Here is a 12,909-nt window from a genome sequence, read left to right on the forward strand (position 1 = left end):
TCATACCACATTGTCTTATTTCTATTCATGATATATGTCCATACTTAGACTCCCCCTTCTGACAGTAAACCTTTAAAACCCTTGCTTTAATAATGTCACATTCGTTTAGAATTTCGGGTGTATAAACACCTAGCTACAGCCGATCTAAATGAGGGCGTTTCCAGAATTTCTGGTGCGTGCGATGCTCTATTAACACTTAAACAACTCATTGAGGGGTCGTATGTGGCATGCTCTAGGGAAAATATGTTCCCCTTTTAAACATAAAATCACTTTCCAGTTGCAGTCCATAATATCATCGCCTCTTCATCCTGGTCGATGTTCTAGTTAAACCTATACGTATTGTTAAATGTTAATTTGCTTTTGTTCCAAAATACATTTAACATTTGCTACTGAGCGTTAAGCAAGCGAGCAAAATATAATCAATCCTTTAGTTTGTTGTGATCGCATGTGATGAAAAAAAATTGTTCAAATGAATTTAAGACTATTTAGAACAATTTTAAACAATCAATAAAATACTAGCACTTGTTTTTACCTTTAATGTTTTTGAAATTTTAAACAGTTCTCTGAAGTTTTTAAGACATTGTAGTGAATTAAATATTATCAACCCAGTTCTGTAACTTTGTTTTACATGCTTATAAAAATATTTTCAAAAAATCAGAATTGTACATATATAGATATAAAAAGATGCGCTATGAGTGCCAATAAGACAACTCTCCATCCAAGTCACAATTTGTTAATAGTAATGGCTTACACCAAACAGCAAGCTATAAAGGGCCTAAAAGGATCTATGCACCTTTTACTTTTCTGTTACAAGAATTCGAAAAATTATGAATGAAGTTAAAAATTAATTAAATGTAAAATGGTCAGTTTAAGAGTAAAAATGTCTTCATTATACAGAGAAGCATAAGATAATTCTATGTTAATTTGAGTGTCTGTTTATCACATGATTAATCAATTTGTCCATAAGGAACAGATGTAGCTGCTGGACCTTTTGATGTTATTATTTCCTCATTGACTTTGCTGAACATGACTCGATCCACCACACTGTTCCGTCGGACATATTTGCCTGCTTTAGCTGAAATAAACAATAGAGAAATTTTGTCAGTTGTATTTTATGTTTAAAAATACATACGAGTGAATGTAGATTTCTATAACTGACAAAACTCACAATAACGGCGCATTTATTAGTGTATAAATTTCAGTAACAATGCGATGGTATATAGTGTAGTATGCTTGTGGAAAAAACTATGTACGATGAATATTGTGGTATTTCAGTGTGCAATTCACAACACTTCAGAATGTAAAGGCTCTTTAATATATATAAAAGTTTTTTTTTTCTTTTGTGTGCAATTTTCGAAGCATAAAAATTGTTCAAGCAAATTTGGTATCAAACGTTATCTAAAGATGTGGAAAATGATCTTCCAATACACCGTATTTAATACGATGTTTACAGATGTAAATGTCTGGGTTAACGGAAGGTGTTTAGTCAATAGTGGAAATGTCTTCTAGTTCCAACATATTTTATGTTCATAGAAACTACTCTTGTGTAATACAGTTAAATGTATACTGATTTATTAGGCGGTGATTCAGAAAAATATTTAGCTAATAAATGAAAAATGAAAGAAAGTACTTGAAATAACAGTACTTGTTACATTTTTTTTAGGACTTGTACAAGTTGTTTTTCTTTATAAAAAAATAATTTAAAATTTGAAAGTAATTGTTAAAGAAAAACTTTATTTGTACAAATATAAATGTTCACTAACTGTTTCCAAGAGCTTTCTGAATATTCTTTCCATAAAACCTCCAAGCAATAAACGCAATAAGAGCTGCCAGTATTATAACAGCCAGAACAAGTCCAACTACAAGACCTGTATTATCTCTCCTGAAAAATTCAAGTTGTTTATGTTTATTGAGTGAAAGCAATGGATTAGCAGTAAATATTGCAAAATGATTGAATATGAACCAGTTGAATACCGTGCGGTGACCAATAGCTGTTGATTTCTGTGTCATTCGATCTCTTGTGGAGAGTTTTCTCGTTGGCAATAGTACCACATCTTCTTTTTGATATCTAGTACTCGTTGTCAGTGTCAAAGCTGGGGCTGGGACTTGGAAATAATCAAATATTCACACTTCTTTTTTATATATAGATTTCAGTTTTATTTGAGTATCAATGGATCGCCATCCTCCTCTTGTATATGTTCACCAAAAGGAAAACGAACATATCTTTTTTCCTGGGTTAGAAATATAGGGGTGTTTAAGGAATACAGGATGCATTTCACTGTTTAGGTCATACGATGAAGTTTTGATCCCGTATTTACAGTTTGATGAAAATTTTCGTGTCGGCTATTTTTTGCCTGATTAATTAAAATATGTAATAAAAAAATATACCTTCATGTGCTACTTTTTTAGTTAAATGAGGTGGAAATTTTGTATATTTGCTGAAAATTCGGATTTGTGGCCGTATTTTCCCTTTCGAAAGAAAGACATAACTTTTTGGTTCTAAAAGATAAACACAAATTGTTTTTTGTTAAATAATTTGTAATTTCTGTATTTTACAAGTATCCTAAAAAATTGTGCATTTTTTATGCAGAAATAACTCATATTTGTCAAATGGTCATGAATTGAGAAAAAAACGTCATTTTTTGCTGTATATTTATCAAAATTAAAAAAATTGCACTATTGACAGTTTTATAAAATTTGGTCCACATAGCTCGTTAACTCGTGCAAGATTGGGAGTTTAGCGAAAAACACCGATGCCTATGAATGTATGAAATATGCATCGTAATTGTATTTGAACAGTTGCGTTTACTGCCAATTTGAAAGTAAAACATTTCATCCAGAATGATCTACTAGAATATTGTCAATGATGAATTTAATATGCAGAAGACGCAAAGTTTCATTATTCTTCCATCATTTATTTCTGTTATATTTATTTTACCTTTTTTTCAATTTTCCTTTTTTTTTTTACCTTTCAACCAAATAATGTTATTTTTATTCTCAACTTTATTGCCTTTTTCTTTATTCTGTTTTTTAGGGGTGGGGATGGGGGGGGGAGGGGATGTTGTCTTTATTTTTTAATTTGTAAACCATCTCATATATCTTGAATTATTTCAAAATACTTCAAGATATATGAGATTGTTTACAAATAATCTATGAAAATGATTATATACTCCCATTGGTCTGCACAAAAAAACTAATATACACTTCTTGTCTCTCTTCTTATTTTTTTTTTAATTTCCGACACATTGAACCCATCAAAGATACAAGAGTTGAGTTTTGGCTTCGAAAAAAAATTTCAAAACAGTACTAGACCAGAGCAAGGGATTCAAGCGTTATACGCCATTCTTGTGCATTCTGAAATTGAAACAGTTTAAAAGTTACATATTTGTTTATGGTATAAGTATGACCACATCAGTGATAAGTCATGGTAACACAGATTGGTAAATAAGATATAAATGATGAAAAAGAGGAGGATTCATTGGCGAATTATATACATATTCGGGTTGAAAGCATGTTAATACGATATCAATATTTATCCTGCTTGTACAGATCGGACATCCTGACTGGATTGTTTAGCATACTTGTTCACACGGAAAAAGTCGAAAGGCAGATTTATCACCTAAATTTGTGTAATAGAGATAAAAAAAAGACTTATACAATAATGCAGACATGACTGAATATTATGCTTAATTCAAACTAACAAGAAAAACGAAAAACAAGAAATAAAAGTTTACGTGAATTAATAAAAACAAATTGTTAAGCATTTTGGTATTGAAAATCACGACGTCAAAGGAAATAAAATGACGTTAAATATATCTTTTTTTAATTTTCTTTCATCTATACTGTCTCGATCATTACAAATTAACGGTAAAATATTACATGCTGAAATTTATAGGGTGGGTAGAATACACTATGAGGATGTTCCATGTATTTTATTAAAAAGTTTTGATGCAATTTATATTTTATCATTTTTTACTCTGACGTTGTGCGCTTTAACGGAGAACCAGTGTAGCAACGTCATTACCTCCCCTGTAACTGTATCGTATGCCCTTAAATGATGTATTCCAATTAAGGATGTTTAGTATAATGTTCTTAACTGTTTTAATGGCTACAACAACAACCTATTTCCGAGAGTTTTATATAAATATGTCCATAAACTGGATAACTGAAATAAAATATTTAAACGTTTAGTACATATAATACCTTTAACTCTACGAATTTTAGCGTCAAAAACATTCCATATTGCACGGCTGGTAATCTACACACGCAGAACATTTGGTTCTGCAATGAAAACCGTGAGAGAATTTTCCGGTTGTGCTTGAGTGGATTAATTGTCACCGCTTCAAAAGGTATGTACATTTCTAAATCTCAATTTTCTTATTCAACTGATCAAAATATTGAAAATCAGAGAATGCTATGCTGTGGTGAATACTTAAACGAAGAGATACATGTATCATTCACTGTTGTACGTAGAGTTGAACTCTAACAAAATCAGTTGCCCCACGAGAAATTGCCTTTAAAAGTGACATTTCAATTTTGAAATGGTTCTATTTACAGACCTGCAAGTTCAAATTTAGTTTTTTTTTATGGCAATGGGTATGAATGTTATTTTTTGCGGCTTGAACACTGTTCGGTGTTGATAGACGCCTAAATAATTCCAAAAACTACATTTTTTCATTTAGTCATGCGTGAGGGGATCGGTTCTGATTGAGGACATCGCGAATGCGTGAGGGGAAGTACAAATTATATCTTTATATTCAAGCTAGGAGTCATTGAAACTTACCTAAATTAGGCTACATTTTTCATTAAAAAACACATTAAAATTATTATGTGTGCTTAGAAAAATTTATGAGATTGAGTTATGAAATAAATTGTGGGAACATAGGTTTAATAATATGTTTCACGAAGAATAGAAACAAAAAATGTTGTCAACGATAACCAAAAATACTGTAGAGATGTTGGGGAGTATCTCATTCGTCTTGATTCGTCCTTTTCAAACCACTCAACAATGTCCAAAAACAGGTCGAATGCAATGGTGTTTAAAGGAAAACGTCCTCTCTGTACTGATGAAAAAAAATCAAAAATCTTTCCCTTTTCCCTACGTCTGAGAGTTTATCTAAAGCACTTTAAAAAAAACTTTATATTCTTCCTAAAGGTCTTCCATGTGGTCTTTCTCGTGGTCTACTACGTGGTCTTCTTCTATGAATTCTTCGTTGTCTAATACATGCTCTTCCTTATGGTCTTCTCGAGATTATCTTGGCTTTCATCGATGTTCGTGAATAATAAATTCTGTATATCTGCCTTTTTTGTTTCGAAAATTTCGTGATTTTGGGTGAACAGATTACGTCTAGTATTATATAGGTGTGAAAGTTTTGATCGGCGATATACTTTTCTTAAATATATGTGGTGATCTCTGTGACGTATATTTGCCGCGACAGGACTACTCCCATAGGGTTTATTTCGCTTCGAGGGCGGGGATAACTTGTATCTCTGTGGCTATTTGTAGAGAGACAATTTTAGTCCTCTTTTCCTTTTTCCTTTGAACAATGGCAAAGGAGTAGGCAAGGACCGATTTTGGCCTCAAATTTCAGGTTCATCTGACGAAAGATTTTGACCATTTTTTAAACACTTTTAGTGTCTATTTCATTTGATTCAACTAGTTTATGTGAAAGATTTGAACTGATTTAGTCATTAAAAACGATCCGATTCAAGCTTAAATATGAAAAATCTACCAAATATGCCGAAAAATGTCACTTTTCAGATGGTTTTTGTCAAAAATGAAAGTGGCCGCATCCGTGTTCATCCTCAACCTTTATATATGTTATGTATTATCATAAAATACGACTTACATTTCAATATTAAGGATGAACACGAATGCGGCCACTTTCGTTTTACACGAAAACCGTCTAAAATTTAACTAAAATGCTAGAATTGTGAAGATTTCAGTAATTTAGCATGACTTAATGGTGCTAGTACCCGATATATGTGCATTGTATTGTCAAAAACAGCCCATATTTATGTAGCAGAAGCATTCTACTGTCCAATAAATAACTAAACGTTTACATTTTAACAATTTTGTAAAACTGCTATATTTTGGGGCCAAAAGGGGGTCTTACCGGACCTACTCCTTTAACAAACAATTAATAGTTTGATTTCATTGAATCAGTGATCAGTTTACATCTATTAAAGTATAAGGATAAATCTGTGCTTTGTAATCAGCATTGATCACATTTATTGAGTCACCAAAAGTCACAAAGCCAGAGATTAAAAAATGTTTGTCCTTCCCCTCACGCATTCACGATGTCCTCAATCAGAAACGATCCCCTCACGCATGACTTAATGAAAAAATGTAGTTTTTGGAATTATTAAGACGTCTATCAACACCGGACAGCGTACACGCCGCCAAAAAACAACATTCATACCCATTGTCCGAAAAAAAAACTAAATGTGAACTTATAGGTCTGTAAATAGAACCATTTCAAAATTGAAATGTCACTTTTTTAGGCAATTTCTCGTGGGGCAACTGATTTTGTAAGAGTTCAACTCTACGTACAACAGTGAATGATACATGTATCGCTTCGTTAAAGTATTCACCACAGCATAGCATTCTCTGATTTTCGATATTTTGATCAGTTGAATAAGAAAATTGAGATTTAGAAATGTACATACCTTTTGAAGCGGTGACAACTACTCCACTCAAGCACAACCGGAAAATCCTCTCACGGTTTTCATTGCAGAACCAAATGTTCTGCGTGTATAGATTACCAGCCGTGATTGTCTAATTAGAGGCAGAGTCCTCAACAGAGTTCATCAACGGTCTGATCCTAACTACTTTACTATTTCTGGAGCAAGTTGCTTTATTCTGTATATTGATCAACTCGTAACGACAATAATGATTTTTGATAATGCAAAAATCACTTCTAATAACATATGCTACATTTATATATTTTTACAGTAAGCTATGCAAATTTGATCAATGTTCGAAAAAATTGGCGGCTATATCTAACATATATCGTTAAACGACAGATGTAACTAATGACAGTCATTTTTGTTCCAAATAAGGTTTATTGGAGAGTCGACATTTGAATTTACATGAATATTTTCATTACAAATCATGATATAATAAATTATAACACACATGCACATAGATACATACCCTGATTTTGTGTCTTTTACTATTTTCAGGGTGGGTGCAACGACCAATGTTGAAGAACCAGCTATTGATGTTCCTAAGGGTGTTGACGATTTAGTTGACCCAATCTTTTTTGTTGGAACTGGTGGTATCTTGTGTGTATGTATTGGTTTTGGTGGTACCTTATGTGTATGACTAGGTATTGAATTGGTAGAAATGCCTGTTAAATTAGTTTTCTTGGAAGGTATGTTTGGCATTTTGGTGGGTAAGTTTGGCATCTTCGATGATAAGTTTGGCTTCTTTGTGGGGCCAATTGGTTTTTTGGTGGGTAAGTTATGTTTTTTGGTTGGTACGATTAGCTTCTTGGTAGGTGTTGTTTGTGTAGCTGTTGTTGTTACTTCGTCATATACGCATAATGGGAATTGAAGAGTTGCCTCCCATTTACAATGTACCAAGGTGTTACATTTGTTCTCCTCCTCTCTACAAAAATACAAAGCATAATATCACTTAAAACATATAGAATATTTTCGTATTTTCTAACCTTCTATGATTTACTCTTGCCTACATTCTATTGTTTTTCTATCTCCCTCGACAATATACATTTTTAAAGTGTTTTTAATTTAGTGTTTGCTTTTCTAGTAAATTCTTTTTCAATAATTCACTGGTATGTAGGCATTTTCGTTGTTTTTTCGTTTGAATTGTTACCACTTTGTCATGTCGGGCATTTTATAGCGAAATGATTTTTGCTCATTGTTGAAGGTGTTATTACTGCTTGAACCAACATTATTTGCCTCATTGTTAGATTGTTTTCTCAAAAACGTTATACATCATATCTGTTTTATATTATTAACTAAGATTCATGAATATGAGATATATTTGTGTATTAATTTCTCTTCTTTTGTCTTTATTATTTACTATATGCTATTATATTGAATAGTAGAAGGAGACTTTTAAACAAACAAAAAACAAAAATGACACAAAGTGTGCTAAATATTGTAACAATTAACCCTATTATGTTTAACAATGTTACTTCAGATTTATTATATTTGACTCACATTGCTTGGCACGGTACTTTACAGGGAAGTACAGGTGTTAATTGTTTGACTTCTGTTAGTTTTCTAAATAATGGTTCATCTAAAGAGAAAATATTTTTGCAATTTATTGATGTCATCGTATTCGTAGCCCTGAGTAAGTAAGAAAATTAATCTGAGTTTATTATTTGAAAACAATATGTCTTTTGTTTTTAAGATCCAGTGTCACCTATTAAAGGCCCATTCGCACCGTTCTCTGACATCATAATTATGAATAATAATCTAAAACATCACATATTATTTTATTCACTTATGTTTGCGCTTTTGTGTGTATCTGAATGACACTCCATCTATGTGACAGTTGTTGTTCATTCGCTTGATGTGTTTTATCATTTGATTTCGCCATTTGATTAGGGACTTTCCGTTTTGAATTTTCCTCGGAGTTCAGTATTTTTGTGATTTTACTTCTTACTTTATCACTAGCTGCTCGAGCAAATAGAAAATATCATGAAGGTCAGATGATCGAGAGTCTTCCCTCGTGATAGTATGAAAAAAACTCATTGAAAGTGTAAGACCGGAGAATATGTTCTAACAAACTTATTAATGGTTTGAAATTTACGGGATTTATATGGGATTTACAAGAGAACATAAAGCAAACATTTCTAGCGAACTAAAAACAACACTCCCTCTTAATTAGTTGGATATACAGACATAAAATTGTTGAGTAGCACCATTTTCAAGCATTTAGATGTATACATTTAGTGATTCGGTAGATGCCTTTATTTTAGTAAATTGGTTTCTGATTTTCAAGTTTTGTAGGAAAAAAAAGAAAATATGATAGTAAAACCAAACACCAGTGAGTGTAATCACTCCATATCCAAATTTGCATGAAGCTAAATGAATGTATTATGGCACACCACATTTAATACATATATAAAAGTAACACGTACAGTAGCATGCTGAATGAGGGAAGTTTGTAGAGTTGGTATCATCAAACTGACTTGAACACTGATCAAAATCTACTTCACAGTAACACGGACATTGACATGATAGCTTGTCCCCATTAATACACTGGCTACATTTAGCATATGGAATGCCACACGAATCACATACCTGTAGAAAATTAAACATACATTTAAAGTGTAAAAAACGAAATGGTCATTTGTAAAGAAGCAACTGAAGATAATAGTTATTCTAAAAGGGTTTCCTGGCGTCTGATTTTTTTTTTTTTGTGTATTTTCTCCTTTTATTTCCATTGTTATGCAATATTATTTTGATTATCAAATGCCCCATTTAAGATCATAAAACACCAATGAGACAACAAAAATCACAATTAAAAAAAGTCGACAGCACAATGGTCAAAAATCAATTGTGTGCCAAACGAACACTAGATACCAACACAATATAGCAAAACTCCAAAATAAATTTTAAAAGGAGAAGTCCATAATACTGAGATATTTAAACGTTATCAAAAAACGGAACGAGTTAAAGACGACTCCTATTTCTGACTTTTTACAAGCATTCGCTGAGGAAAACGGTTGGTTGCATCTGGTTCTATAGCTATCTTAACTTTATTTTTATGGCAGTCGTTATGAGTTCCGTTATAAAGACAAAATAACAAAAACAGGTCAAAAAGATAGGTTCATGTGATTGTAATTTGGACCAAAAACTGTGTAAACATACATCACAGACATGACACACAACAGACTAAAGAAGGCAAATAAACATACAAATACGTCTAAAAAAGACGCAACAGTTTTGTAGCAGAGAGACAAATTTGAGACGTGAAATTGAAAGTTCACAATAAGAAGTTGAACGTATTTCTTTTGTATGAAAATTAAGTTCTTAATCGATATATTGCCAATTTCTTACGCAAGCCAAGATATATGAGATATACTGAATGTCTGTTGCATCCTACATTTTAGTACGATGATAAAACACTTTGATGATGCGGTTGATGGGTGTTTCTCGTTCTCGTTTTTAATATAGATTAGACTGTTAGTTTTCCCGTTTGAATTGTTTTACACTAGTAACATTTTAAGGCCCTTTATAGCTTGCTGTTCGGTGTGAACCAAGGCTCCGTGTTGAAGACCATACCTTGACCAATAATGGTTTACTTAATAGATTGTGAGTTTGATGGAGAATTGTCTATTAGGCACCACATACCTATATCTATCTGAAATGTGTACTACTGAATTGAGAAAGTGTTCATAAAGTAAGAGATCTATGGCGATAAGAATAAAGATGAAATGGTGAAATAATGATATTATTACTTAATACAAATAATTAAAGACGATATCAGAGGGGAAATCAAAATTCAGATGTTGAAGAAAGACTGAAAAAATCATGCCCTACAGAAAACAACGAACAGACAAACAACAGTCTACAATACTAACATGACTAAGTACTCTTAATTTACAAAAGCAAAAATTAAGTACACAAACAGTAAGAAGAAATCGAGTGTTCCTGAAGGGAAAACAGTTAATGTTAATACCAAAAAGTTAAAAGCTCACATCAACAATCTTATAAACCACCATTCAATGAATTTAATGTGTTGTATCACAATAAAGCGCACCAGGCAGTGCTGAAGTAAGAGAGGGACGAAAGATACCAAAGGGACAGTCAAACTCATAAATCTAAAACAAACTGACAACGCCATGGCTAAAAATAAAAAAGACAAACAGAAAAACAATAGTACACACGACACAACATAGAAAACTAAAGAATAAACAACACGAACCCCACCAAAAACTAGGGGTGATCTCAGGTGCTCCGGAAGGGTAAGCAGATCCTGCTCCACATGTGGCACCCGTCGTGTTGCTTAAGTGATTATAAATCCGGTAAATAGTCTAATTCGGTAGGTCATATTCATGAAAGGGAAGGGGATTGTAGTTACGACGTAAGGAACATATCCGATATCATTTGTGAAACGGTTATTCCATAACGGTCAACCAACTCGTGATGGCGTCCGTAAAATTTACGAAGGGATGATTTCAACTTCACCATTTGGAACTCTTGGTTTAATAGCTTCCTTGTGAGCAGCAAACCTCTATCAAGAAAATCATGATAGGAAATGCAAGCACGGGAATATCGTATCAATTGGGAGATATATACCCCGTATGCAGGTGCTGCTGGAATGTTGCTACTTAGAAATGGAAAGTTCACAATTGGAAAGCTGAAATCATCTCTTTTGTCGTAAAGTTTTGTTTTCAACCGACCCTCATTGTCAATTTCTAGATGTAAGTCAAGATATGAAGCCGACTTAACTGTATCTGTAGTATCCTTTATCTCTAGTTCGATTGGATAGATGCGTTCCACATAGTCACCAAATTTTGAATTGTTTAGTGAAAGAACATCATCTATATAGCGGAAAGTAGAGTTAAAGGATATTGCTAACTTCTTATCTTTCTTCCTAAGAAGTTCCTGCATGAAGTCAGCCTCATAATAATAAAGAAACAAGTCGGCGAGTAGAGGGGCACAGTTTGTTCCCATTGGAATGCCGACAGGCTGTTGAAAAACACGTCCTCCGAACGTAACAAATATGTTGTCAATCAAGAAATCAAGCATCTTGATAATATCAGTTTCAGAGAATTTTTTGTTTGAATCAGAGTGATTCTTTACAAAGTAGGATTTATCCCTCCCTAAGACAAGATACTTGTATCTACGTTGGCCATTCTTTTTTATGAAGCAAAGTAATATCAACTATTTCAATTTGTCTTTTAGTTTGGAATGTGGAATACTTGTGTACAGGGTAGAAAAGTCAAATGTTTTAATACTGTTACAAGATGAAAGAGAGTTAGATTGTATGTACTCTAAAAGATCTTTTGAATTTTTAAGTATCCACATCTGATTCACGTCACCTCTAGAATAGGCAGTTTCACAATAACTTTGAAGCCCGTCTTTGATTGCTGATAAAATAGATGCTAATAATTTAGAAAGAGGTTTCGTGTAGCACTTGGAAGACCCAGCAATATACCGGTGTTTGTAAGGACACTTATGTAGTTTAGGTATCCAATACAGTGATGGAAGATCCAGTTCTTCATCTTTGGTTGAAATTCCAAAGGAACATAGAACAGACCTATGATTATCCAGGATTTCCTCTTTGGTAAGTGTCGTGAGGGTATATGTTGAGTTTCCAAGTGAATTGTCAATACCTAATTCGTTTATCAAGCAGTTGATTTAGTGACTTTTACACACAAAAACGATGTTATTTGGGGCTTTATCTGCGGGGACAACAACATATTTGTCATGGAGGTCGGATAGGTGTTTTGCAACATTTGGGTCTTTAAAGATTGACGTAGCATGGGCATTGATGGACCCATTCAGTTTCTTAATTCTGATTTGTATCAACGACCTCACTGCCTTCATCCATTCGGAAAGAGTGTCTACGTCTTCCTTCTCGCGCTTAGCCCATTGCCTGGCATAATCCTCGACTGAATCCATCAAAATTTTAAAGTTGTATTTCCAATTGATGGATTTAGGCTCACGATATTTGGGACCTTTCGATAACACATTTCGTAGAGAAGTGTTATTAACAATGTTAAGGTCACCGGTAATAACGTGGCCAGCAGGATTATATGTGAATTTGGAACTAGCACAAGTGCAATCAGGAGGTTTAGACTTGAAGTCGTCAATATCGAGATCCTGCAAAACGCGTTTGTAATTGAAAATTTTAGTTGCAATAGGTTTGGTATAGGTATAAGAAATTATTGGTACAGACTGGTCTTTGAAATAAGGAGGTATTTT

General features: G+C 33.1%; 1 protein-coding gene across 1 annotated transcript in view; it reads right to left on the reverse strand.

Moving 5' to 3' along the window:
* Positions 1–521: 521 nt before the first annotated feature.
* The window catches only part of LOC143041844 (VWFA and cache domain-containing protein 1-like), a 36,498-nt gene continuing 24,110 nt past the window's right edge, over positions 522–12,909 (reverse strand). The window contains exons 20-24 of the mRNA XM_076213947.1: positions 9,114–9,276; positions 8,188–8,266; positions 7,157–7,612; positions 1,764–1,882; positions 522–1,075 (exon numbers count right to left, since the gene is read on the reverse strand). Coding sequence (XP_076070062.1) covers positions 948–1,075; positions 1,764–1,882; positions 7,157–7,612; positions 8,188–8,266; positions 9,114–9,276 — 945 coding nt within the window. The 3' untranslated portion in view covers positions 522–947. The remainder of the gene's footprint in view (positions 1,076–1,763; positions 1,883–7,156; positions 7,613–8,187; positions 8,267–9,113; positions 9,277–12,909) is intronic.

Source organism: Mytilus galloprovincialis, chromosome 1, assembly GCF_965363235.1.
Source record: "Mytilus galloprovincialis chromosome 1, xbMytGall1.hap1.1, whole genome shotgun sequence".
In the NCBI taxonomy this organism is placed as follows: domain Eukaryota; kingdom Metazoa; phylum Mollusca; class Bivalvia; order Mytilida; family Mytilidae; genus Mytilus; species Mytilus galloprovincialis.